Below are 26,973 nucleotides of genomic sequence, written 5' to 3' on the forward strand. Positions count from 1 at the left end.
AACGCATGACATCGGAGACTACGAGTCCCAGGACACCCCGCGCCCAGGCGCTCAGACTACAAGTCCCACAATGCACCGCCCGCCCTTTTCTTGCCGCCCCCCGCCTCTGCTCTCCAGAGACCCTGCGGAGCGGGCGCCGCGACCCCTTCCCGGCGCTCTTCGCGCGGTCTCGCGCTGACTCGGGTGCGTGGGGTCAAGGCGCGGGGCGGAGCGGCTGGGGCCCGGGCGTCATGCGAAGGGGCGAGCGCCGGGGCGCCGAGGGGCCGCGGCCGGGGTCCCCGGTGCCGGGGGGCAAGGCCTCGCCGGAGGAGCCGCCGGACGGCGCGGCCGCGGGCGGAGCGAGCGGGCCGGCCGCGGGCCGCCGCAGCACCGAGTCCGAGGTCTACGACGACGGTACCAACACCTTCTTCTGGTGAGGGACGGCGGTTCGCCGGGTGCCGGCGGGGTCGCGAGGGGCGTGGCCACGCCGCGCGGGTGGAGTGTGCCCCGGGACCCCGAGACCGGGCTCTCGCCACCGCCCCCCGGACACGGCCTGCCGGGTGGTCCAGCCCCCACCTTTGACTCCTGTCCCCTCTCCCGGGAGGGTTTGGCTTCGAAGTCACCTCAGAGCGGCTTTTCCTGACCTCCCTGCCCGCAATACCCCGCTGCCCTGCGTCCGGCCCCTTTCTCTGATGGTGCGGATGCCCTGTGAAATGACACCCTGCTCCCCTGGCGAGTGGGGTAATATCCGCGCCGCACTCCACGCCAGGACCCCAGTGGACGAGTGTGGAGGGAAGGCGCTCCCTCTCAGTGGCCCCGCGCCAGGCCAGTCCTTTGACCCCTCTACAGCTCTGACCTGGCCAAGCCTCGGCGTCAGGCCGTCCTCTGGTCTGCCTTCATGGGGGGATCACCGAGGGAGGGGCAGCCAGGAGCAGAGTTGGAAGAGTTCATGGGCGGAGTTGGGCGCTTCTGCGTTTGAGGGTCCAGGAAACCAGCCTTGGGTCAACAGGTCCCAGACATGGCTCATGCACCTGATGACCCAGTGACCTTGGGCTACCCTTTGCCTGTCTGAGCTTCTCTTCCGTTGCTTGTTAAGAGGGACAAACCCTGTACCCTGGAAAGTGTGCTTCTTGAGAGGAGGGCTGTGGCTGTTCTTTGCTGCTCAGTTCAGGTCCACCTGAAGTTGAGTCCCGTGATGGGCCCTGGGGACAGTGGTGGCTTTGGGCCATAGCCCGCAGGGATGCTGCATGGAAGCAGCTTCTTCAGCAGGTCGGGGAAACCTCAGAGGAGGTGCACGTGGGGCCACATGTGTCATATCTGACCCAGGAGAGGCCGCAAGGGGAGGGTGTGGTGGGGGAAGCAGCCCTCTGATGAGGTCAGTGTTATCTCTGTTGTGCAGGCAGCTGCTTCAAGGGTGGGGTGGGAGAGGGGTGGGTGACGCGACGACCAGCCCTGCTTTGGGAAGCTGCTGTGCACCAGTGGCCTGAAGTCAGAAGGATGGGGGAAGGATGGGGTGCCCTCCTCAGTGAGGGTGCAGCCCCAGAGCTAGTGACTTGAGCACTGTGGGACCCTGCTGGACACTCTGTGAGTGGACCAGGCCATCCGCTGTCCTGCTTGTGGGGCAGAGCCCCTTCAGACTGCAGGACAGAGGGCACAGTCCTCCCACATCCGAGCTGCTGGCCACTGAAGGGAGACAGGTCCTGGAGTGGTGGCCGGGCTTGCTTTTCTTCTTTCCCGTTCATTCAGTGCATGTCTTGGGGGATGCCACTTGCTGCTTTAGGGCATACAACAGAGAATGAAACAAGAAGCTTAGATTCTGGCACAAGCAGGCTTCCTGTGCTGGCCAGGGGTTGCTGAGCCTTGCACTGATCTCAGAAGGCAGAGAGTTAGAAGAGCGAGTGCAGATATCTTTAGAAGCACAAGTGCCAGCCCATGGGTCCCTGCCCATGGGGACACAGAAAGGCCTGCCATAGTTGGGCTCTCCTGTGGGGAGATCTGATGGAGCCTGGAAGGCTCTGAGGAGGGCATGCGCCAGGGCTGCTGGTTCCTGGGACCTGCCTCTAGGGTGAGTGCCCCAGCCTCTCCCCCACAGATGTTGGGGTGCTGGTGTATGTGGTCTTTGTGGCATCTCGGGCTTCTGCCCTCACCTGAGTAGGGGAAGAAGCCTCATGTCTCCGTCAGGCAGGTCACCAGACGCTCGCCGGCGAGGATGACTCTTTTACTGGTAGGGCCCAGCCACTTTCTGCGTCTCCCATCGTTGACTTGCTGTGCTGGCATTTTAAACACTCTTTCATTTCAATTTTTTGTTTTAGGGAATTTTAGTAATGAGTGAGACCAAAAAATTAAAGACTAAAAGGTATATATTTGTGGAAATGACTATATGTTCTACAGTTACTCAAAATAACTCTTCCATGTTCAAAACTTTGTTCTAACAGTTTTCGTTTTCAAAGAAGTTTGGGCTTCTTGGGGGTCAACTTATCAGCCACGCAGTTTGGAATTCAGATTGAGCCTCGGCTTCCGAGTCTGGGCTGCTTCAGGCTGGAAGGGGCAGAGGCCGGCAGGCTCCGCGGTGACACCGACCCCTCTTCTGCCGGCCATGGTGCCTTCGGTGGGGGACACCTCAGGGAAACGTCAGGACCACAGATACTGGGGAAGCATGCAGAGATACGGCAGCTCAAACTGTCTCAGCGTTGTTCCAATCACTCTTAGAGACCCAGTGCCCTGACAGGTGCTTCTAAACGTTACCGCCTATAGGTGGAAGATAGGTGAATCAACACTGGGTCACCATGCTTCAAGTCAGGGAAGAGATGGATGGTTGTGACGTTTGGGAAACGCTCGTTGTGTGCTCACATCTTACAACACTGAGCCTTCGGTGAGTGCCCTAAACTGATTCTCGGGGCTCTGCTGTTAACAATATGCTTTAAAAGTAGTTATGAGAATTTGCAGGGCTTATCTTAGATGCCCCAAGTTCCAGGAGATGCCTTCTCAGTCATTGTGTGTTGGGGTTTGCCAGCTTCGCCCACATCTGGGCAGCATGAGTTGCCAGCTGATGCCTTTTTGGTCAGGCTGGTCGTCGGCCCTCGGTGCCTCTCGCAGGCCTGGAACTGGCCGTCTGGTCGTGGTCCTACCTGGCTGTGCACTCATTCTCACAGCCACACCTTCATATCTTCTCTAAGTGGTTTGGGAGGCTGCCTCCCTGCCCACGCAGCATAGTGAATTGGTCATCTCTAGAGAGGGGCTGACAGCTGGGCATTTTCCACTGGTCGTGGCAGGGAGCCCAATGTCCTCGTGCCCTCATGCTGGCCCAGTGGCCGAGTCACAGGATTCACGGCCGAGTGATCCCTTTGCCGGGATCCCACATCCCCTATTAGCCAGGCAGCCAGGCGATGCTCCGGGAGCTCTGGCGTCTGGAGGGACATGGAGTCTTCCTGTGTCCTGAGCCCCAGCGTGTCGTCATTGCAACGTCTCTGTTCACAGCATTCCGCAGCATTCCCAGCCCTGGCATACACACTTGGCCACATCGAGTCCGCCTTGATCCATCCAGCCTTCCGACGTGGGCCCTGGTGGCCCCAGTCAGCGTTCATAAGGACAGTGCCTGGAGTGTCTTCCTTCCCACTTCGGTGGCTCTCTCTTCCTGGCCACCGGGTTTCCCTCGGATGTCACTTCCCTTCTGTCAGGATAACTTCCCATGGCGTTTCTTGCAGGGCAAGTCTGCTCCCCAGATTCCCGCCTTCTTCCTCCGTCCGCCTTCACTCCTCAGGGTTGGGGATGCTGCTTCAACATTTCTTTCACTGCTTTACAAATTTTGTCCCACTTCTGGGCTCTGTGGTTTTTGAGGAGAAATCTGAGCTCAGACTTGGTGTTTGAGCTGAAAAGGAGCCTGGCCAGGAGTCTGTGCTGCAGGGGCCTTTGGACCAGTTCTAACACCTTGATTTCTGACTTCATTCCTGTTTTTTGCTTTTTCCTCTGAAAATGTTCACCAGGGTAAGTGTGGCCCCTGCCTCTCGGGGCAGGCAGATGGGCGTTCTGGAGCACAGGGGCATCTGCCTCCCTCGGGGTGCAGGCTGCAGACACCCCGGGCTCGAGCAGCCATCCTGTGGCTCCACCCCATCCCCCACAGGCAGGTGTTTGCAGGCCTGGAGCTGGACACCAGCGGCCCTGAGTGGCTCTGCTCAGCCCTGCTCGACCCCTTCCTCCAGCCACGTGGGCCCCGCTGATGGCCCGCCCTGTGCTGGCCCTCAGCTCTTGTCTTACAGGCCTGGATCTGCATCTCCAGGTCCAGGGGCTGCTGTGAGGCCTTCCCTGATTCTGCGCCCCACCCCTACCCACCTCATTCTCCCCCATATCCAGCCCTCTGTTTGTCTTGCTCCAAGAGCGACAGCTCAGGAAGGCAGGATTGGGGTTTGTTGGCACGTAGTAGGCATTCTAGCCAGTGTGTTGTCTGTGTTGCCTGGGAGCACTTGCCCTGGGCCTCCTAGACTCACAACACGGGTGTGGTGTCAGTGTGCTGGAGCCGTCCTGGGCAGGGCTCAGACCCCAGGCCCCCATCACTGAGCTGAGTGGCCCTGGCAGTGTGGTTCAGCTCTGAGCATCCACAGGGCCAAGGTGAGGAGGCATTCCACGCCTCGTCATTGTCAGCTCAGCCCTGGTGGGGTCTCAGCAGCTCTGCTTATGCTTGTGCACATTGGGTGGGAAGGGTGGGCCGTGTCCTCGACCCAGGAGAGGCAGCTGAGCTTGCCGAGTCCCTCTGTGTGTAGGCCGGTGTCCAGCAGAAGTTGAGTTTCTGGGTCACCACCTCCAGGGAGCCTCAGGAGCGACGGCCTGGACCTTATGATGTCATCTGCGCCGGTCTCGGGCCCTGAGACACCGTGTGGAGTTCAGCTGGAAGGCTGAGGTCCTGGAGTTCCCTCACAGCCTCAAACTCACACGTGAATATGTTAATATTGAATTGTATTAAAACAGTTAAAATAGGAGTTTGTTCACTTCTGACAGTTTTAAATGCCAGTGTTGTGAAATGTGGTAAAAGAATGAATGCAGTGTCTGCTTTCTTCACTTGGAGCTGACTTACCTGAATGTGACTGTTTCTATTTTCATAATAAAGAGCATAAAATAACAACTGAATAGATGGAGAGATATTCATTGTCTTGTGGGTAGGGGAACTTGCATGTAGTGTTAGTCACGTATCAGTTCTTCCCTTACCAACCGAGAAACTGCAGTTCCAATTAGACTCCCAGTAGCATCTTTTGTGGCAGCTGTCAGACTGCTGTCGAGTGAAGATGGGAGAGAAACAAGTGAGCTGGTCAGGACGGGGGAGTGGGGGGCCTGCCGGAGGCCGGGCTGGGGGCTGCTGCAGCATCCCCATGCAGCCTCACTGCTTGTCCACTCCCACTGACCAGCAAAGCTGCACGCCTTCCATGTGTTGCTGGCCAGTTACGTACCTTTTTCTGTGAAGTGTGTGTCGAGTCTTGTTTGCATTTTCAGGAGATTGTCCTTACTGTTGAGTTGTTAAGAGCTCTTCGTGTGTTCTGGGTACAGAGGCCTCTGTCAGGAATGAGTGTCGTGAATGTTTTCTCCAAGCTCTTGACTGACTCTTCCGTGTCTTCCCTGTTTCACGGGGTTCTGACGGCAGGCAGGGAACTGATGCTCGGTGGCCAGCCCTGGGCTTACTGCTTCCCGCATGTTGTCCGCCTAGTCTTCAGGACATCCCTCAAGGCTGGAGGTGTCTCTCCAAGGACACACTCTGCTCTTTTGGGTCTAGGAGCTGGGTCTCTGCCTCCTTTGCAGACAGCTGTTAGCAGGCAGGGGCTCCGGCAGGCACGTGGTGCTCAACACAGCATGGTGGCTGCGGCTGTGTTTCCAGTCAGGCAGGCCTGCTGACTGCCGAGAGCCACCTCCTTGCTCCTGCGTGGGGCTCTGGAGCCTCAGCCAGGTGGCCAGGTAGAGGGAGGGGCCGCTTCCCAGCCCGTCTGGGCAGCCGTCCCGCGCCCTCGCTCTGGGTCCCGGGGCCTCTCTGCACCTGTGTCTGCGTCACCCTCGCGGGGCTCTTGCACTCGGTCACAGCACAAACTGCGAGGTTGGTCTCTCGGTGTCATCTGTTGTGTGACTTGAGCTGTGTGACTTGTGACGCGGTCCCTCTGAACAAGAGCTGCCCCCTGCTCCCTGCTGCATGCCCGCCCAGCCAACATGCAGGCAGAGGACCATCCGAGCATCACGAGACTGGCAGCCAGCGATCAGTGGGTTCTGAGCTGCAGGTCAAAGATGGAGTGTGCTCCTTGAGGGGCGTGTTACCCGCGTGCTCTCTGTGTGCTGATGCGGGCTGTGTTTGCGTTGCAGGCGGGCCCACACCCTGACCGTGCTCTTCATCCTCACCTGCGTGCTGGGCTACGTGACTCTGCTGGAGGAGACGCCGAGGGACACGGCCTACAACACCAAGAGGTACCCGCCCAGCCCGGCAGTGGGCAAGGGTCGGCACTCCTGGGGCTCTGGGGCCTTGCAGCACTTTCAGCCCCTCTTCTACCCGTTCCAGCCCTGGCACCATCAGCCCGGCTCCAAGGAGGGCTCGGGTTCAGGTCAGCTTCGATGGGGCGGCATCCCCCCCCCCCATTCGCTTGGCACCCCAGGCCTCGCCTGAGTGTCTGGCAGGTCAGCTCAGTGCCGATGCTGTCCCCTGGGCGGCGCCAGGCCACATGGCCCCAGGTTCAGCCCCACCAGGCTGTACCCGCCCTCTCAGGCCCCAGTCGTAAATGCAGTTGTCACCTGATGCCCCCTCCTTGGGCTCAGTTAGTTTGCTAGAGTGGCTCACAGAAATCAAGGAGCATTTTGCATGTTTATTATAAGTTTACCACAGACTAAGGGACCACCAGATGGGGAGACGTGGGGCGGGTGGGGGCAGGGGTGCTGAGCGCCTGCGCACCCCCGAGGCCCTTGGGGTCGCTCACCCGGCCTCTGGGCTCTTCACACTGCGTGGTCGACTGAGGCGTAGGCCACGCGCGGCATCCTCCCCAGAGGGCTGGTGGGACCTGTGGTTGGCTCCCCTGGCAGCACCTCCCATCTGGAGGTGGGATTCAAAACATAACCAAAGACAGCTTTGTAGCCCTCAGCAGTTAGGGAACTCCAGGGGCTTTAGGAGTTCTGGCTAGAAACAGAGGAAGACCAAATCCATATTTCTTGCTGTGAGTCACAGTGACTGTGAATTTGAGTGTCTGGGCTCTCTGGAAGGCCAGGCGTGTTTCCACCAGTGAGCGCCGCGCCCTGCACTGTGCTGACACGAGGCTGCTGGAAAGTTTTGGCCTGGTGTGAGGAGCGTGGCCCATCTTGTCTTATCTCCAGAAAGAGACTAGTTGGCAGGATTGTGTCCTTTGCCTGACTCCAGTAGATTCCGGGGCCAGTCTCAGAAGTGCGTGGGGAAGATTAACTGGTTTTAGAACTCGTTTCTGTGTATTTTCTACACTGAACGGACTCACCTCTCCCCTCTGGTCCCATGAAGCCCCCGTTGCTGTTCCAGTCCTGGGGCTCAGGCCCCAGCTGCTCTGGGAGGGCAGCTGGAGGAGGCCAGGCAGGAACAGGGGCGGAGGGCACCGCCCAGAGCCCAGAGCTGCCAGGAGACTGTAGATCAAGTTCGGCGGGTGGACTGGGCTTGTCCTCCTCCATCTGTGGGGTCTCGCCCTCCAGCCGGACTGTGACGTGGACACCAGGGTCCAGGACACGGGAGGCATGTCTCGCCCTCCCCCATGAGGTGCAGGCCTCCTGCCCGGGCTCCTGGCTCCACGCTCTGTGAGGTCCCCTGCCTCCCTCCTGCCTCCCCGTTGGCTTTGCTGGACCTTCCTCTTCGTTCCAAGTTCTATGTGTCAGCCCCCGAGTCTAGCACCTCTGAGTGCCCAGCCTCCCCAGCCCTCCATGGTCACACTGCAGGCCGGCACGCAGCTGCGCTGCTCTTGGATCACTGGGTGGGCCCCTGGGGCTGCCCCCCCCCACCGCAGGGGGCCCCAAGGATTCAGGAGGCTGTGAGGCAGTCTGGCCGGGGCGCTGCACTTGCCTCGAGGGGGTTTCTGATGGAGCCTGGTCTTCACTGTGAATTTGGGTGCTCGCCCCGCGTGGAGGGCTTGCACCATCTCCTGCACGCAGCCATGCAGGAAGCCCGGAAAGCAGAACTTGGTCAGACTGAAGAGGTGTCCCGTGTGGCTGTGAGGTTGGGCCAGAGGCGAGCAGTCCTGATGTCACCGGGCAAGCATGGTCCCAGGGAAGAGCCACCGTCACCTCCCCCTCCAATACAGAGTGTCTCGGAACACCGTCCCGGGGGCAGGGCTGGGTCTCACCAGACGCTTGCTGGGTGAGTCACAAAGCCTTGCTGCCAGGGACCCCCACTCCAACCCCCAGTGTCAAGGGGGCTTGTTGGCTGCCCCCAGGGCAGTGGCCCCAGGACCCCTGTGGGCACGTCCCCAGCTCTTCATCCTGCGCCGGCCTTTCTCCTGAGCTGTCTGTGCCCGAGCGAGGGTACAGGGGGTGCCCCCAACAGGGCGCCTGGGTCTCTGCCGGGTCCCCGTGTGATTTCAGCAGAGGCGGGGCTGGGGAGGGCAAGCAGGTAGGAGTTTGGGGCCCCAGGCGTTCCTCTGCCTTCTCAACCACTTCGGGGCAAGAGAGCTCCCTCCAGGCCCTTGGGGCTGCCATGGTGCCTGGAGCCTGTCTTGGAAGCCTGCAGGCCCCACCCTGCACCTGACCAAGGCTCTGCAGCTTCTCCCAGGGACCGGCAAGTATGCAGGAGCCCTTGGACCCCAGAGGGGACCCGCCTGCTCCCCGAGTCAGCACCTCACACAGCCTGGGCTGTGACGAGGCCCCCTGTGTCTCTGGAGGCTGCTGGGGCATGCTTATTTTTATTTTTTATTATGTCAGAGCTTTTGATGTTTGCTTCCCAAAAGTTATGGTTATTTTTTTTATTAATATTTATGTTGTTAAAAATTTAGGAAATTGGTTTGCTTTCCCTAAACTTTCAATTTTGCCTCTTTTTATGGATCTAACATGTTCTATCACTTCAGGAGAGTAGATTTCCTTCCTCAGCCAACTTTACTGACGTGTCATTTAATACAACAAGCACCTAATTAACACACGCTGCCACTAGGTGGAGGTACGCGCTGGGCTCCCTCTGAGGCCGTGGTCAGTCTGCACGGCTGGCCACAGGCCCCTCTGACCTGTCCCGACAGGCCTTTCCTGCCTGTCGTAGAGTCTCGGCCGGCACGCGCCCTTGTGTCTGGCCCCTCCTGCTCAGCATGGTGGTTCTGTGACACTCGTGTTGCTGCGTCTGTCAGCAGTCCTTCTGGTCTGTTTCCAGGGGGTGGTCCACCGTGTGGACACGCCCCAGTTCCTTGGTTCATTATCTGCTGGTGACGCTTGGGATGTTTACATACATATGCACATCAGTTCAGTTCAGTCGCTTAGTCGCATCCAACTCTGCGACCCCATGAACCGCAGCACACCAGGCCTCCCTGTCCATCACCAACTCCTGGAGTCCACCCAAATCCATGTCCACTGAGTTGGTGATGCCATCCAACCATCTCCTCCTCTGTCATCCCCTTTTCCTCCTGCCTTCAATCTTTCCCAGCATCAGGGTCTTTTCAAATGAGTCAGCTCTTTGCATCAGGTGGCCAAAATATTGGAGCTTCAGCTTCAACATCAGTCCTTCCAAAGAACATCCAGGACTGAGTTCCTTTAGGATGGACTTAATGCACTTGTAAATGTATAGACTTATCAATACATGTACAGTATCAGTGTATGTTGCCTCTTTGTAACAGAAAGAAATACAATGTACCCACAGCACTTTGGAGGAACCTGCCAGAGGGCAGAGGCTGCCCAGCTGCAGGGCTGGCTGCACGCAGGTGCAGTGGTCAGCACAGTGTTGCTGGAGGAAGCTCAAGCAGAGCCCAGAGCCACACGTCCTTGACGGAGGAGAAAGGCAGGTCAGCAGAGAAAGAGTGTTGGACAAGTGGCCTTGGGGTAACCGGATCTGATGTACTTTGCACAGGAATAAATTCAAAATGGATTATAGACCTAAATGTAAAATAGAAGACTAAAATTTATTGAAAAAAACACAGGAGAAAATCTGGTGATGGGTTTGATGATGGCCTTTTTGTCCGTGCCACGCAGCCTGTGGGATTGTAGTTCCCAGGGATCAATCTGGCGCCCCTGCAGGGAAGCAGGTGTCTTAACCACTAGATCTCCAGGGGAGTCCTGATGGCTCTTTAAACAGAATGCCAAAAAGAGGCTCTGTGGACTTGATGAAAATGAAAAACTTCTGCTCTACAAAACACACTGCTGAGACAGCAAGAATACAAGCCGCAGGCTGGTGGGGGACATGCGCCAGACATGCGCCTGACGGCATGTCTGTCTTCACTGTGCAGAGAGCTCCAGACCTCCGCACGGGGATTCAGCAGCACAGACGAACCTGGCGGGAGGTCTGGACGGACACCGGCAAGGACGTGAGCGCGGGAAAGGACATGCAGCCCCGTGCATCTGCAGGGAGCGCCGCCGCACACATGCCCCAGCGGCCCCAGCAGGCAGCACCAGGTGCCGGCGATGCCTGGGGCAGCAGGAACGTCCGTGACAGGACGACGCAGAAAGCAGCAGCTGTGCATCTTGGTGTTTACCCGGAGGAGCTGAGCACTCACGGCCACAGAACCCGCACTGGGGCGTCAGAGCAGCTTCGTTTGGAAGCTCTGAACTTAGAAGCCCCCAAAATGTCCTCGGTGGCTGAATGGGTGGACAGTGGACTGCATTCATTCATACAGTGGAATATTATTAAGCAGTAAAAAGAAATGAGCTGCCAAGCATGGAGACAGAGATGAAGCTTAAATGCCTATTGTTGAGTGAAAGAAGCCCATCTGGAAGGCTGCATGCCATGTGAGCCCAGTGCTGTGGCATCTGGACATGGCAGAGCTGTGAGGGGAGAGAGGAGTGGTTTCCCAGGACAGAGAAGTGTGAAGAGGTGGAGTATGGGAAATTTCGGAGCCTTGAAGCTGTCGAGTTGATGTCGTAATGGTGAATACAGGACTGAACAACACCAACCTAAGTGTGCAGCTTTTAAAGACTGTTTAGCAGGCGGAGGACCCCAGTCAGGAATGCGGCGTGAAAGGAGGAGCCCCTGCCTTAGCGTGAGCCTGGAGCCTCAGGGAGGGGCTGGGGGCAGGCACTGACCGCAGTCACCTGAGAAAATTAAACGCTCAGGTGTAAATAAAAAAAAAAAGTGTACAGGATCCACATAAGAAAAACTACAAAATTGTGAGGACTGAAATCAAAGATCTAAATCAGGGGACCGATAGTCCATGTTCGCTAATAGGATCTCAGTATTGGTGAGGTGTCATTTCTTCTGGACCTCTAGATTCAGTGAGATCCCCACCAAATCCCAGTAAGTTACCTTGTAGACTTGAGTGGGGTCTGCAGGCATGAAGGCCCAGGATGTGCGCAGAGCGCTGTGCCCTGGGGGTGAAGCTGGTTCCCACGGGTGCGGGTTAGCAGCAGGATCCCTGCTGCGCGTGCCCTGGGACCACACAGGTGGCGGGTAGGGGCCTAGAGCCTCAGTGCTGGGGGGAGGTCGCAGGTGACCGAGGGGAGAGCAACCGTGGATAAGAGATGCTGCTGGGGCATCAGTGAGGACTCAGGTGCAGTGCAGTGTGGAGCCGGGTTACACACAGGAGTATTTGTAGTGTGCGTGTGTGCAACGTTGGCACACACATATCTTGTTGTTCTGTTGGCCAAGAGGGTCCAGAGGGAAGGAGCACGTGGCCGCCCAGATCTTGGTTCCTAAGACCATTCATTCTCCAGTAAAGGAACCAGACTCCCTGGAGAAATGGCCGATTCCAGGGCTGGGACAGGGAGCCCCCAAGATGGGCCTGGGGTGTCTTTCAGCACCAAAAGGGAGGGAATGCTTAAAAAAAAAAAAAAAAAAAAAACCCACAAAGATAGGGTATGTCAAAGAGATACAGCAGCTGAATGAAAGCTCCCAGCAGCCAACGCTGGAACAATTTGATCAAAGAAATCATTCAAGTGCTGAATTATAACCCAAGTGTAATGTAGATACCCTCAAATCCATGCTGATGTCAGAGATGAGTCAGGAGATGTACCTCCTGCACAGAAGGGTTCCTGTCGGGCTGTGGAGCTGCTCCCCACCCCCATGCAGGGGCCTCCCTCCCAAGGACGAGGGGGACACCGGACAGGCACCCTGCGGGGGTCCAGTCGGCACCAGTGGTCCGGGTTGTGTCCATGTTGATACAATGGGAAGATGATCTTCTTAACATCTGTTGTCTCACTTCGAAAAACCCTGTAACCCTGATCTAATCATGAACAGCAACAGCCTTCATTCAGGGGCGCCCACAAAACACCTGCCCAGTCTTTCTCAAAACTGTGCAGGTCATCAAAACAGGGGCCGTCTTAAGAGCCTGTCAGAGCCCAGAGGAGCCTGAGGAGACAGGACTCGTGTGGGGCCTGGGTGGGGGCCTGGAGCAGGAAGAGGACATAAGTTTAAAAACAGAGGAGATCTGAAAAAAAGAAACACTGTGGACTTGAGTTATTGTGTCTGTATTGGTTCACTGGTGACAGGCCCCAAACTGATGGATGTGGGAAATTCTGCACCGTCTGTAACTTTTCTGTTCTGAAATTAAAAGATTATTTTAAAATGTAATTTATCTGCTTTCCTCTAAAAGTGCTTCTGGTGGACAGGTTTTCCCAGGTAGTCTCGGGGTGGGAGGGCGTCTCAGCCCTTTCGCTGGGCTGTGAAGCGTGGCCGCCGCCCCAGGCGGCTCCGTGTGTGCTCCCCGAAGCCAGTCTGCGCCGACCGCCAAGGCTGGGGCCAGGGCTCGGGCTCCTCAGGCCTGCTCCCGGGCCGCGTGGGGTAGCCGTGGCCTGGAGCGCAAGACGGGGACTGGCTCCTGTGGCGGGCAGGGTACCGTGTGTGTCTGCCTGGCTTTTGCCGTCTCCTGCTGGGCTCCTGCTCGGCCTGGATACGCAGCCCTGGGGTGAAAGAGCCACCAGAGGCCTGCCTGCTGGAGCAGGAAGCCCTTGGACCCTGATAGCATCTTTCCTTCTAGGGCTTCATGAACCCTGGACCATCATGTGTGGACTTGGAGGGGTTTTTTGTTTGTTTGTGGTGTGTGTGTTTAACATGCAGCCTGCCTTAGTGGTGTAGTGCTTGATGGTACACACAAGCCAGCCCGGGGCCAGGGCCTTCTCCCGGGGTGGTGCTGCCTCTGGGGGCCATGCAGGCCAGGGCGGCGGTGCTCAGCCACCAGCTTCACCACGGCTGAGCCTCAGCTCTGCCCCACTGGGGGTCGGGGCGATCCCCACCGTGGGTGCCCCAGCCTCCCACCTCCTGCCTGGGAGGGGCCGACCCAGAGCTTCACGCTTCCGCACACTGAGGGCTGTTTGTTCTTTATTTGCAGAGGTATTGTGGCCAGTATTTTGGTTTTCTTATGTTTTGGAGTCACACAAGCTAAAGACGGGCCATTTTCCAGACCTCATCCAGGTAACTTGCCATTTCTTTCTCCGTGTGTGCCGAGTGGTGGTGCTGTTCTGAGGGTCGCGTTGTGTCTGTGCTGCTGCGTGAGAGTGTCCTGCCCCACCCCATCCGGCTTGCACGTGTCAGCGAGGAGGGTGGGCGAGACCGGCTTTGCCGGAGTCGGGAAGCCCCCCTTCTCTGGGCTGCTCGCCCTCCTCCGTGTGTCCCCCCCCACCGCCCCCGCTCTGGGCCCTTCTCTCCCATTGCTGCCCACCCTGTGCTAGTCAGGGAAGTCTTCCTGGGGGCGGAGCGGCCCTGGGGCCGCGCAGGGCACTTGGCGTGGCTCGGCTCTCTGCTGCAGGGCCCCCCACCTTGCTGTTCACGGTGGGGGGTCCCTGGGCCCCGTGTGCAGCCAGCTCTCCTGTCTCCACCACCCCGCCTCCATCCCAGGGTCATACTTTAGATGAAAATAAAACCCACTCATGAAAGTAACCACCGTTAAGTTTTAGTGTGTTTGTATACATGTATACATACACAGCTGTAAAAAAAATTAGCAGTGGACTGCACTTGTATTCTGGGTCATCACTGTTCACTTCAGGCTTCACACAAGCACGTCCTTGTGAACATTTTGAGAACTGGAGTTTTGGTGGCTTCAGCCCTCATCTGAATGTACTACACACACGAATCCCATCCTAGAATGATGGTGCTGCTTGGCGGTTTCCAGTTCCGTGGTGATAAGCTAGGCTGTGGTGATTTCCACGTGTGCACTTGGGTGCCCCCTCCGATTACCTGTGGGAGCGGCAGAGTAAGGGTCCCTGTTGGGTGTTGCCCAGCTTCGCTCCAGAAGGGAGGGCTCAGGGTCACGTGCCAGGGGCTCTGAGCCAGGGTCTCACTGGCCGCTCGGCCCCTCGAGACGTTGGTGTGGGTCAAGCCTGTGTGGCCCCTGCCCGGGGCGTGGGGCGGTGTGATTGTCCTGGCCTCCCTCACTCGGGCTGCAGGACCGCCTCCACTGGTTTGGGCCTGTCCAGGAAGGGTGTGGCCTCCTAACCAGAGTCAGGGAGGAGTGGGCTCGAGTGTCAGAAACCAGGTTCAGTGCTTGTCAGACGGACGTGGGAGGGAGAACACGAGCGCTAGAGGCTCCTTCGGGACCCATTCAGGGTGGGGGCAGCAAGGCCACGTGGGCGCCAGGACCTGGTGAAGTCGCTGGGGGGCAGGACAGGCGGGGCCCGCCCAGTTGGCCCAGCAGGACTTGGTCGCGTGGTCGAGCCCGACTTCGGCTCTGGGCCAGGTGGGCCCGGCCGGCCTCCCCTCCATGGTGTCTGAGTCTGTGTTCCGACCGTGGCCTTGCCCTTCTTTAGTTGCTGTACGTAAACTTTCTCTGCCAGCCTTGGTTAGTCACCACGGGGCCTGTCCAGGACCACCAGCCATATGTCTTGTTCACCTGGTGCTCGGTGGGAAGTCCTCAAATCCTGAAATCAGGTTGCCTCTGCAGGCCAGAGGACAGCGTAAGGATATGTTTCGTGATCTCCACCCGCCCCCACTCCTGGGCCTGGCTCAGGTCGCTCCTGGGGGAGCAGACATGGGGCTCCAGGCCCACCGGTCTGGGGAGCTGATTTATTTGGAAACTGGAATTGGGTCTGGCCTGTTAAAAAGGCCCCCTTCCTTTCGTGATTTTTATTTTTATTTGTGGCTGTCTCTGAAAGCTGGAGTAAGTAGGCACGTTGCCAGTGCTGTTGAGGTGGCCAGTGTTGATGTTTAGGAAGAAAAGTGCTCGGTTGGGGAGTGGGGCAGACAGACTCAGGGAACCAGCTTCAGGAGCCTCTGGGTGGTTCAGGGAGCACAGGGCGGTGCTGGGGGGTCGTGTGGAGACCCTGGCGGGGGGATGGACAAGGGCCTCTGGGTACTGGGGGTGGGGGTGCATAGGCCTGGACTCCTGGTGGGCTCCACAGTCAAGTGGTGGGGGTGTGGGGGGCCTTTCTGACCCACGTGGGTGTGGACAAGGTGGGACAGAGCCGCCCTCACAGGCAGCGGCCAGTCACCACAGCTGTGTCCCCCCGCATCCCCCACCACAGCCCTGGAGCTGCTGCTGGAGCCTCGAACCAGGGAGAATTTTCCAGGTGTCCCCATCTTCAAGAACATGAAGAATGCTTGTCACTTCAGCTGTTTACTTCCCGAGTACATAGCCAATTTTCCCAAGAATTCACCAGCCTGTGTTTTCTGCCTGTGCGAGACTGGGTGCTCACAGATCTCCTGGCAAACAGATGCGGGGCCGGCTCCAAGGCGCCGGGCCACCCCAGGGCCGGGTGTGTGCACAGCTGAGCCCAGGCGGCTGCCCAGGGATGCAAACCCAGGAGGCGAGCGCCACACATGCCCCGCCCGCCTGCCGCATGGCCTGGCCTGGGTCCCAGCGAAGCTCAGGGTGGGAGGGCATGTACCATGGTCATGGGTGACCTGGAATAGCTGTGGAATAACCGTGGCCAAGTGTGTGTGCACAGCTTATTTTTTAATTACCTGTTAAAAGTAGCCTGGTGGTGGGCTTTTTTTCCCCCACAGACATAAGCATAGGGAAAGCAGGTGTCTTAGGCCTTATTAAACAGGTTTATGAAGATTCTTGGAGCAGCTCTAGACCTTCCCTTTCCCACTCTCTCATCTGCCAGGGAAGGTTGAGTTGAGAGAGTGGAAGGCAGGTGGTGAGGGAGAGAACCAGCTAACAGAAGGGCTGCTTCTTCCAGCTTTGTTGGGATGTAATTGACACATGACGTGAGCTTAAGGGTTCTGAGTGATGACTTCATGCATATTGCAGAATGGTTACTGCAGTATGGTTAGTTAGCACCTCTGCCACCTCGTGTAACCTCAGCTGTTTTTACGGTGAGAACACTTAAGATGGACTCAGCAACCTTAAAGCATATAATGTACATGCCACGTGTTGCCACGGGACAAGCGTGCTGACCGGAACTCAGGACAGTTTCCTAAAACAAGTCATCATCCCAGGAATTCGGGACCATTTAATGTTAGAAAATGTGTTAACATCACTCGTCACACTAACACTGAAGGTAAAAAACAGATTCCCATGAATGCAGAAGAATAGGTTTTCATATTCGTTCATGATAGAACCGATTCGACAGCACTCTGGGATTAAGAGATTTTCTTAAATTTGACAAAAAGTCTCTACCAAAACCCTGCAGACCTACTTAGTGATGAAGGTTAGGAGTGTCCCCAGTGGACACAAGACAAGGACCTTTGCTTGTGTCCAGTGGTTTGTGGGCCTTCTCTGCTGCGGCAGTGAGACAAAAAGAAATGGAAGATTAGGGACAGGAATGGAAGAAAAGGAAGGAAAAGCATACTGGAGAGAAACTGTGTGCTCACCCCTGGTGGGAGCTTGCTTCTGAAGTCTCTGCTAGGGCCCGAGAGGGGCCCCAAGAGGGGCCTGGAGCAGGGCCCAGGCATGTCGGGTGTGCAGGGGCCGCGTGGGCGTCTGGGGCGCCCCGGGGCGGGCACCCCTAACCCTGTGTTCTGTCTCTGCAGCTTACTGGAGATTTTGGCTCTGCGTTAGTGTGGTCTACGAGCTGTTTCTCATCTTTATACTCTTCCAGGTAAGCGGTTTTTCTTGGTTACATGAATGGGGGCGGTTCAGGTGGGTGTGAGGTGGCAGAGAAGGCTCTGGCAGCAGACCTGGGGCGCTGAGCGTCGGCGGTGGGCCGGGCCAGTCGCCACGGCCTCCCTTCCGGTCTGTGGATGACCACGGCTGCATGTGCGTTTGTCTCTTCTGGCATGTGTTTGGCAAGGTGGTCAGTGGGAGGAGGTTGGAAACTCACCTCCTTAGGAAATCTTGGATCAGGATTTGTTGCCGTCGACATCTGTCTGATAACACTCCTCGCTCTGCTGGGTTCAGCAAGTGTGCCTTTGAGGGTGGACTTCAGTATTCAGTCTCAGAACCGTCAGCAACGGCTGCGTGAGTTATCATCACGTGGGAAAGTCTGCCTTTAGGGAAGGTGTGCAGGGCCGGGCATCGTGACGCTGTGTGTGTGTGTACATGCCAGAGTTAGCCTGGCCCCCTCGCTCCCGCCCTGCAGCCACAGTCTGTTCCCTGCACCCCTGCCGTTTGTCTCGGACACTCATGTGAGTGGAGCCGCGTGGCCTTCTCGGCCTTGAAGCTCACCCGGCTGCCTGCCCGCACCCGCTCCCCTGCCGTGGAAGGTGTTTCTGGTGGAGGCACCGCCGTCTGTCTGTCCCTCCAGCAGTGTGCGTCTGGCGTGGGGCAGGTGTGAGAGGAGCCTCCGGCACAGGCTCTGGTGTGACCTGGCCCCGGGAGTGCTCCTGCGTCGTGGCGGGTCAGCCCGGTGGCCGGGGCCCTCACAGCTCTTGCCGTCATCAGGATCTTTTATTTTAGCCAGTGTCTTTTCATGGGTTTCACTGCATTTCTAGAATGGCTCATGATGTTTACCAACTTCTGCATTTATGACCCAGGAAACAAACATCCTCTTTGGTGAAGCGTTTATTTTTGCCCTTTTTAGAAATCTGGCAGTTTGTTACTGTAGTGTTACGATTTTTATGCTGTCCCGGCACAAGGCCCTCTGCCGGCTATGGCTTGCACGTTCCTTCTCCAAGGCTGCAGCTGGGCCTTGTTCTTTTAACAGTGGTGGGCCTTGTGTCTTCTCTTTTTTTGCTTTTGATGTCATGTGTAAGACTTCTTTGTCCAAGACCAATTTATTAAGATGTTCTCCCATGTTTTCTGTTAAAACCATCATGGTTTTATATTTTACACCGAGATTGTTCATTCATGTTGAGTTTCTTTTTACATTTTGTTTTGGAATAATTAGATTCACAGGAAGCTGTGAAAAAATTGTACAGGTAGGTTCTGTGTTCTTTTACCCAGTCCCTCAATATTTTGCATAAATATAAGATAGCATGTGTACCTGAAATTAACACAGCATTGTAAGTCAGCTACTTTTCAGTCGGTGTGTTGTGTCTGACTCTTTGTGGCCTCGTGGACTGCAGCACAACAGGCTCCTCTGTCCTTTACTGTCTTCCGGAGTAACTTCATGTCCACTGAGTCAGTGATGCCATCCAACCTCATCCTCTGCCACTCCCTTCTTCCTTCAGTCTTTCCCAGCATCAGGGTCTCTTCCATGAGTCAGCTCTTCACATCAGATGGCCAAAGTACTGGAACTTCAGCTTCAGCCTCAGTCCTTTCATGAATATTCAGGGTTGATTTCCTTTAGGATGGGTGGTTGGATCTCCTTGCATCCAAGGGATGCTCAGGAGTCTTCCCCAGCACCAAGCTCGAAAGCATCAATTCTTCGACTCTGTGTTTTTTTTATTGTCCAGCTCTCAAATCCATACATGACTACTAGAAAAACCATAGCTTTCACTAGACTTACTTTTGTCGGCAAAGTAATGTCTCTGCTTTTTAACATGGTGTCTAGGTTTGTCATCACTTTGCTTCCAAGGAGCAAGCGTCTTTTAATTTCATGGCTGCAGTCACCATCTGCAGTGATTTTGGAGCCCAGGAAAATAAAGTCTGTCACTGCTTCCACTTTTTCCCCTGCTGTTTGCCATGAAGCGATGGGACCGGAGGGACTTCCCCAGTGGCTCAGCAGTGAAGAACCCACCTGGGATGCAGAAGGCGTAGGAGGCCTTGGGCTCGAGCCCTGGGTCGGGAAGATCCCCTGGAGGAGGGCATGGCAATCCACCCAGTATTCCAGGCAGTATTCTTGCCTGGAGAATCCTGTGGACAGAGGAGTGTGGAGGGCTACAGTCTATAGCGTTGAAAAGAGTTGGACATAAGTGACTGAGCACACACGCGTGATGAGACCGGATGCCATGGTCTTAGTTTTTTTAATGTTGTGTTTTAAGCCAGCTTTTTCACTATCCTCTTTCACTGGCAGCAAGAGGCTCTTTAGTTTCTCTCCACTTTCGGCCATTAGAGTCAACTATGCTTCAATTTAAAATAAATATATATATAAGACAGTATCAAACCAAGAAATGATATTGATGCAATCCACAGAGCAGTTTTACTCACATGTATGCACACACACGTGTATGTAGAATTTGGTACAGTTTTGGGGAGGTTTATTGCAGTGCATTTAATTAAAAATATTTTTTAATTTTAGTAAAAAAAAAACAAAACATAAAATTTACCATCTCAACCATTTCCAGGCGCACAGCTCGGGACACTGAGACATTCACCAGGCTGTGTTACCTTCCCCACCGTCGTCCCCAGAATCTGTTCATCTTCCCAAACGGACACTCACTGCCCTCCCCCCACCTTCCCAGCCCCCGCCCCGTCCACTTGCTGTGTCTATGGATGCGACCCTTCCAGGGACCTCCTGTCGGGGGAAGTGAGACAGCATCTGTCCTTCTGTGACTGGATTATTTCTCTGAGCATCATGTCCTCAAGGTCCATCTGTGTTGCAGCCTGTGTCAGGGTTTCTTCCCTTTTTAAGGCTGAGCAGCATCCCATGGTGTGTTTATACGATGTTTGTGTGTTCACTTATGATGAGTGGGCACTTAGGTTGCCTCCACTTTTGGTGACTGTGTGTAACGCTGTTGTGAATGTGGGTGTGTGAGTGTCTGTTCAGCCCTGCTTTCCCTTCCTCTGAGGACCCGCCTGGAAGCGGGACTGCTGAGGAATCCTGGTTAACCTCAGAGGAGCTGCCGGACTGTGCTCCATGGCGGCTCTGCCCCCATCACAGCCCCGCCAGCCATGCGCAGCCTCCAGTTTCTCCACGTTCCCCCAGCTCTTGGTGTAAAGTGGTGACGTGTCTCCTGTGGTTTGATTGCTCGTGACGCTGAGCATCTCTACACGCGTTTGTGGACATCGGTATGTCTTGGGGAGACCAGTTTTTGTTCTGGTTGATTTTTATTAATGGTCCCTATTTTGTTTTATTCATTTAAAAGACACTTTATTTTAAAGCAGACTTACAGGATTGTGAGGTTGGTGCAGGGAGGTTGATTTCATTAGTCCTTCACCAAGTTTCTCCTGTTAGGAACATCTTACACTAATGTGAATCGTCTGTAACAATTGGTCATTGTTAAGTAAAACCCGCACCTTCTCTCAGTTTATCCTCTTCTCTGCGGCACAAGATTCTCCCCTTAGGCGGGTCTTTGATTTCTCCCGGCGGTGCTCTGTGGTTTTCAGAGTGTATCGCTAAGTGTCACTCTTCCTGACGCTGTCCTCAGTGGGCTTATCTTGGCTTCACGTTGCTCTGCTGGTCCTGGATCTGGAAACACAGCCTGTTTGCTCTGTGCTGTCAGCTGCACCTGACTCATTCATTCTCACAGCTCTGCTGCTGTTCAGGGGCTTCTGAGGGGGTCTCTGCAGGAAAACGGGTTCATGTCGTCCTCACCAACCTGAGTGTCTATCTGTCCATCTCTGGCCTCACTGCCCCAGCACCAGCCTTCTCACCCCCAACTTCTCAGTAGGGAGCCCTTACCAGATGCCCTTTATCAGTGGAGGAAGTTCCACTCTTCCTAATTTGTTGAGTGTTTTTATCATGAGAGGCTGTTGAATTTTATTGGTTTGATGCTTTTTTTTGCATCAGATGACATGATCATGTGGGGTTTTGCCTTTATTAACGTGATGTGTTAATTCATTTCCTCATTTTGAACCAGCTCAGCACTCCTGGGATAAATTCACTTGGTCATGGGGCATGGTCCTGTGTATATGCTGCTGATTTACTTACCCAGTATTCTGCAGAGGATTTTTGCAACTGTTTTCATAAGAGACATTGTCTGTAGTTGGCCTGGAATGTGTTTTTCTGGCTTTGCTATCAGGGTTGCAGGGGGTGTGTCTGGTGTTCCTTTTAGGATTTGACACACGATCCTGATCCTGACCCCTGACCGCTGGTGATAATCCAGATCCCTGGCAGGCGTGTCTGTCAGGTTCCCCCGCCCCCTGCCCTGAAGAGGGAGGCGCCTCACAGGAGCGGGAGAAGCTCCACAGCCCAGTGGGAAGCCTGTGGGGGGGGGGGGGTGTCTTCTCCCCAACTCGTTTCTGACATCAGTGCCTCCTCACAGTTATCTGTGTTATCCTCTGGGTTATAAGTCAGAATTTGATCCATTGCTCAAATTGTTCCAGTTTTGGCTGCCAGGAGCTTTCACATGCCCCATCTTTGTGGGTTCCCGGTGTTTTGTTTCATGTTTCTGAGCACCTTCCTCCTTTTGGTGCTGGAAGACACCCCCACCCAGGCCCATCCTGGGGCCCCCTGCCCCAGCCCTGGAGTCAACCATTTCTCCAGGGAGCCTGGTTTCTTTAGAATGGTCTTAGGAACCAGGATCTGGGTCCTGTCAATCAGCAGCGTGGAGCCATGTGGGTCCTGGCCTTTGTGTGCAGATTTCCTGCCTGGCTGCTGCCCTGTCCCACAGGGTCCAGGGGTCAGGCGGCCTCCTCGGCCTTTGCTGGAGTGGAGGTTCCTGGTCTGGCCTCTAGGCTTGGTTGACGAGCCCAAGGCTGGGACGGCCGCCAACTTCCTCCGATGCCCTGAGACAGACTTGTTACACTTGTGCTGCTCGCTTCTGAGCGTGAGTGTCCAGGGCTCTGAGTCCCGCTGTGCTGGCACCAGAGTCCAGGGGCCATCCTGACTCAGGACGCAGTGCTGACAGGTGCTGCCCTGCTTCTTGGCCCTCAGATCCCATGTTCCCAGAGCATGTGTGGGGACATTTCAGTTGTTCATGGCGTCACCTCAGTCGTGTGACAAGATGCAGGTCTGGGCATCGTCTGTCCGCACACCACAGACCACCTCTGCTCACCGGCCTGGAGCCTCCTCCCTGTGTGCCCCTTGGCTGGTACTCGGGGTCCTGATGACGGGGGTCTGGGGCCCCAGCTGGTGGCCAGAGGGGGTAGATGGAGGAACAGGGCTCTCTTGCTGGGGGTCCTCCCCCACTGGGGGTGACACCCAAAGTCTCTGTGCTGGGTCTAGAGGCATGTTTGGCTGACATTGGCACCTTCGTGTCAGGAGAGGCTGCCTAGGCACCGTGTGAAGAAGCACATCCCACGATGCCGTTCCTCTCTGTGGGGTCTGGACCCCAAACAGACTAGGGTAGGGGAGGGGGAGATGGTGATCTGAGCCTCTCCATGGGAGGCACACCTGTGACCCCATGGGGGCATGGGGACGCCCTCGGACCTGAGATACCCCCATTCTGCCTGGCCCCAAGTGGGGCCACACTGAGACAGGTGCTTCCCCTCCTGGTCGGTGGGCGCTGTCTGCACACTGCAAACCCGCCCTGTTGACGCTGGTACTGCCCTTGCAGACCGTCCAGGACGGCCGCCAGTTTCTGAAGTATGTGGACCCCAGGTTGGGGGTCCCGCTGCCAGAGAGGGACTACGGGGGAAACTGCCTCATCTATGATGCGGACAACAAGACCGATCCCTTCCACAACGTCTGGGTGAGTGCCCAGGAGAGGTCACCTGACTGGCCTCACGCTATGGGGGCTCCTCCTGGCAAGGCTGTACCACATCCTGGGCGTGACGCTTGGCAGATTATTGAACAGGCTCCTAGGAGCTGCCCCAGGTGTGGGTGTTTCTGGAACCTGAGTCATTCTGCAGACTGGAGGGGGCGGGGGACCCGGGGGCTGAGCAGCTCACATGTGAGGGTGCCCTCTGGCAGTGGTAGGGTCCCCTCCCAGCTCACACTGGGGGACCAAGCATGAGGCCTGCATCTGCCCCCACAGGACAAGCTGGACGGCTTCGTGCCTGCACACTTCATCGGCTGGTACTTAAAGGTAGGTACCTCCTTGTTGGACAGGACACCTGGTTTCAGGCCCACCCTGAGCTCTGGGTGGTTTTCCAGCCGTGCGGTGGGCGGGGCCCAGCCCACAGTGCTGGATAGGCAGGCTGCTGGGCTTGGGGTCCCAACCCGACCTCATGTGTCCTGGGCATTGCAGTGGCCAGCAGAGAGCACAGGAGACTGACCCACGGAGGCCCCCAGTCCCTGGGTGGGACAAGCCCGTAGCTCATCGCACGCACCCCTAGGTTGGGGCACCCCTGAGAACTGCCTCGGCGTCCTGAATCGGGGCAACTGGAGCGGAAGCTGGGCAGCTTCCTGCCTGTGCATCACCTGAGGACTGTGGGGAGGGGAGGGGCGGGCTGTCCCTGGGGGTCCCACCGCAGAGAGCTGACGCCCCGGCCTCGGCCACAGACCCTGATGATCCGCGACTGGTGGATGTGCACGATCGTGAGCGTGATGTTCGAGTTCCTGGAGTACAGCCTGGAGCACCAGCTGCCCAACTTCAGCGAGTGCTGGTGGGACCACGTAGGTGCCTCCCCAGACCTGCCGCAAGCCCGTGTCCCCTTCCCCGCCGGCCACACCATGCGGGGAGGAGGGCAGCTCCGGGTCCCCTCCTGACAGGGCCGTCGGTGCTGGGGGCCCATGGCGCCACCTCCCACCTGGCTCCCACCCCCAGTGGATCATGGACGTGCTCGTCTGCAACGGGCTGGGCATCTACTGTGGCATGAAGACCCTCGAGTGGTTGTCCCTGAAGACATATAAGTGGCAGGGCCTCTGGAACATTCCAACCTACAAGTACGTCTCTAGAGCTGCTGATCTGGTGGGCCTGGGCCCTGGTGTGGGCCCTGGGGGGCCACAGGAGAGGATGTTGCCTCCTGTGAACTCCACCTGGGATGTGACCCTGGGCATTGCTCTTATGGCAACCAGGACATCAGTCCATCCTGGCCACCCAGCTCCTTGTCCTCCCTGCCAGCCCTTCTGGGGTCACCCCTCCCGGGCTGCCTCCCCCTTGTGAAGAAGTAAAACTGTCCAGGAAAAAGCCTGGGGGGGGCGGGGAGGTGGGTGTGCCCCGAGCGCACTGCCCTAGCTGACGGGCGCTGGTTCCAGGGGCAAGATGAAGAGGATCGTGTTCCAGTTCACGCCCTACAGCTGGGTCCGCTTCGAGTGGAAGCCGGCCTCCAGCCTACGCCGCTGGCTGGCCGTGTGCGGCATCATCCTGGTGGTAAGGCCGGCGAGGCTGGGCTTCCCGTGCACCGCAGCCCGGGCTCCCCGCCACCCTCCTCTGCCCCCAGTTTCTGTTGGCAGAGCTGAACACCTTCTACCTGAAGTTCGTGCTGTGGCTGCCCCCCGAGCACTACCTGGTCCTCCTGCGGCTCGTCTTCTTCGTCAACGTGGGCGGTGTGGCCATGCGGGAGATCTACGACTTCATGGACGACCCGTAAGGGCCGCGTGGGGGCGGGGCCTGGGGGCTGGGTGGGGGCGGGGCCTTGGGGCGGGGCTTCCCTCGGCCTCGGCGCAGCCCCACCTCTGTCCGCAGGAAGCTGCACAAGAAGCTGGGCCAGCAGGCCTGGCTGGTGGCTGCCATCACGGTCACGGAGCTGCTGATCGTGGTGAAGTACGACCCGCACACGCTGACGCTGTCCCTGCCCTTTTACATCGCCCAGTGCTGGACGCTCGGCTCCGTGCTCGCCCTCACTTGGACTGTCTGGCGCTTCTTCCTGCGGTGAGCGCCGCGGCCCCGGGTGTCCTGCCTGCCGCCGCAGGCCCTGAGCTCCTCTGCGGAGCAGGGTCCAGGGACCCCCGCGGGCTGGCCTGTGGTGACGCACCCCTGCTACCCGCAGGGACATCACCCTGAGGTACAAGGAGACACGGCGGCAGAAGCAGCAGAGCAAGGAGGACCAGGGCAGGGCGGACGGCAGCGTGGACGGGCGCACAGCTGGGCCCGATGACGCCTCGGGGCCCGAGGAGGCCGACAGAGAAGGGGTGCTGGCCGCACACTGACGCCTGGGCCCTCGGTCCTTGGTGATTGTCGCCGTGAACCTTCCGACAGCCACAGCCCTCAAGGTTCTGTTTCCCTTTTCTCCCGTGTGTACGGTGGCACTGGGCTCGTCGTGTGTGCGGTGTGTGTCTGCACGCACCTGGGTGTATGAGTGCTGGAGCGTGTGTGCTCCTGGCTCCGGGTTCCCCCCTGGGGCTGCCGGTCCCTGTGGAGCCAGAGCCCCTGCCCCTCTGTGCAGTCAGCCTGGGATCTCCACGACCCCGAGCTTCAGGACCCAGATGGTATGGCCCAAGCAGTGGCATCGTGGTACCCACCTGCTCCCTGGGCCCCACGGGTCCCCCACGACCCCCTGGCGGCCTGTGTGAAGGATAGTCGTCCAGGGACATGAAGAGGCTGAGGGAGGGCACATTCCATTCCTCAGGATCTTCCATCTGACCCTCTAACCTGGAGGGTGTGTGGATGGTGCTGGAGGCAGAGAGACCCAAGGCCTGGCCCCCACTGTCACGAGAGTAGGTCATGAGGGTCTCTGTGGCCCAGAGTTGAGGTCACCTCCACGAGCAAACAGCAAATAAAAGCCATGGTGGAGGCCTGCAGTTCCATGTCTCCTCGCTGCCCCTCAGCCCTGTTCTCCCCTGTGCCGCCCTGCCCCACCCCGCCCCGCCCCGCCCCCCTGGACACAAGTCCTGGCAGACTCTGGTGAGACGTGGGTAGCGCTGGCCCCCCACTGCCCCCCAGAGGTCGGTGGACTGTCTCAAGCTTCACTACACACAGATGAAGAGAAGCAAGGACACTCCCGACATTCCCAGGGGCGGGCGGCGCAGGCCCGGCTCTTGGAGCACCACTGCTTCAAAGCTCTTTTCCTTGGTATTTTATTTTTGGCCTGTTAACTGCTTTTTGGGAGAATTTCAAACCTAGAGTGAAGGATTGACCTCACACCTGTGCCCACCCCTGCGCTTGTGCATTGAGCTGTTGAGCTGTTTCTCAGCCTCTGGCTTCGGGGGGCTCTCTCACTTTGGGAGGAGACACAGGGCCTTGGTGTCAGCTTTGATCTGGGCTCAGGGCTGATGCCTTCCCACCATTACAGGGGCACGAAGCATCCCGTCTGCTGGGCTGCCCCCCGGGGCTCACGGTCACTCTGGTCCCAGTCCACCTCCCGGCTTCTGCCGTCCCCAGGAGCCCCCCTTGATTTCTGGCCCCTTGAGCATCTCCCACCTAGACTGGGACCACCCATTTCTCTGTGGAGCCTGTTCCTTCTGGGGGAGGGTAAGAAGCCAGGGTCCCGGGTAGGGCACCTTGAAGGGCTTTGTAGCGAAGGCAGGAACTTAACTGCACAGGCTTCTGACTCTCTGAAAGCTGCCCGGAGTCCACAGCTTGTTTGTGCTGCTCAGGGCAGGTCACCCCTATGGGTTCACCCACAGCACGACCGAGGCCAGTTCGATGGAGTGGACCCTGCCCTTCTGTCCACTGGGCTCCAGCCTCTACCCAGAGAACACGCGGGAGCCAGGCCCCGGGAGCCAGCTCCCACACAGGCAGCCGGGGGTGCTGCTGGCTGAGGCAAGGCAGGGCCCCTTCCAGTGCCCCTCAGTGCAGGCGGGACACTCTTTTCACAAACCGGAGGAAGGCCTGGGTGGGTTGCTGGGGCCCTGCCAGCACCTGGGAGCTCAGGCTGGACCCCTGTGGAGCAGCCTGCCAGGCACACTCCGGGCCTGGACCCCAGACTCCTGACCAGCTTCAAGCCACTACAAGCACTCGTGAAAACGTCACTCCCTCTACACCAGCACCTCATG

General features: G+C 57.4%; 1 protein-coding gene across 2 annotated transcripts; it reads left to right on the top strand.

The window, feature by feature from the left end:
- The first annotated feature begins 72 nt into the window (after positions 1 to 72).
- On the top strand, positions 73 to 25,278 carry PTDSS2 (phosphatidylserine synthase 2). Of its 2 annotated transcripts, none has more exons than XM_043451273.1 (12): positions 73 to 412; positions 6,313 to 6,414; positions 13,404 to 13,486; positions 16,985 to 17,052; positions 22,712 to 22,846; positions 23,132 to 23,182; positions 23,599 to 23,712; positions 23,864 to 23,982; positions 24,295 to 24,409; positions 24,480 to 24,625; positions 24,852 to 24,910; positions 25,029 to 25,271. In XM_043451273.1, the coding sequence occupies exons 1-12, from the start codon at positions 231 to 233 to the stop codon at positions 25,040 to 25,042; spliced, it is 1,188 nt and encodes a 395-aa protein (XP_043307208.1). In that variant the 5' UTR covers positions 73 to 230; the 3' UTR covers positions 25,043 to 25,271. The 2 variants fall into 2 exon arrangements, with proteins under 2 accessions (XP_043307208.1, XP_043307207.1); XM_043451272.1 differs by having other exon boundaries at positions 74 to 412; positions 24,725 to 24,910; positions 25,029 to 25,278.
- The last annotated feature ends 1,695 nt before the right edge of the window (positions 25,279 to 26,973 follow it).

Source organism: Cervus canadensis, chromosome 29 (genome assembly GCF_019320065.1).
Source record: "Cervus canadensis isolate Bull #8, Minnesota chromosome 29, ASM1932006v1, whole genome shotgun sequence".
Lineage (NCBI taxonomy): Eukaryota > Metazoa > Chordata > Mammalia > Artiodactyla > Cervidae > Cervus > Cervus canadensis.

Excerpts from the sequence above, each read along its gene's own strand:
- PTDSS2 (XM_043451272.1), top strand. The coding sequence starts at position 231 with ATGCGAAGGGGCGAGCGCCGGGGCGCCGAGGGGCCGCGGCCGGGGTCC. Across the intron at positions 23,183-23,598 it reads TCATCGGCTGGTACTTAAAG|ACCCTGATGATCCGCGACTG; the intron begins GTAGGTACCTCC and ends CCTCGGCCACAG. Across the intron at positions 23,983-24,294 it reads TGGAACATTCCAACCTACAA|GGGCAAGATGAAGAGGATCG; the intron begins GTACGTCTCTAG and ends CGCTGGTTCCAG.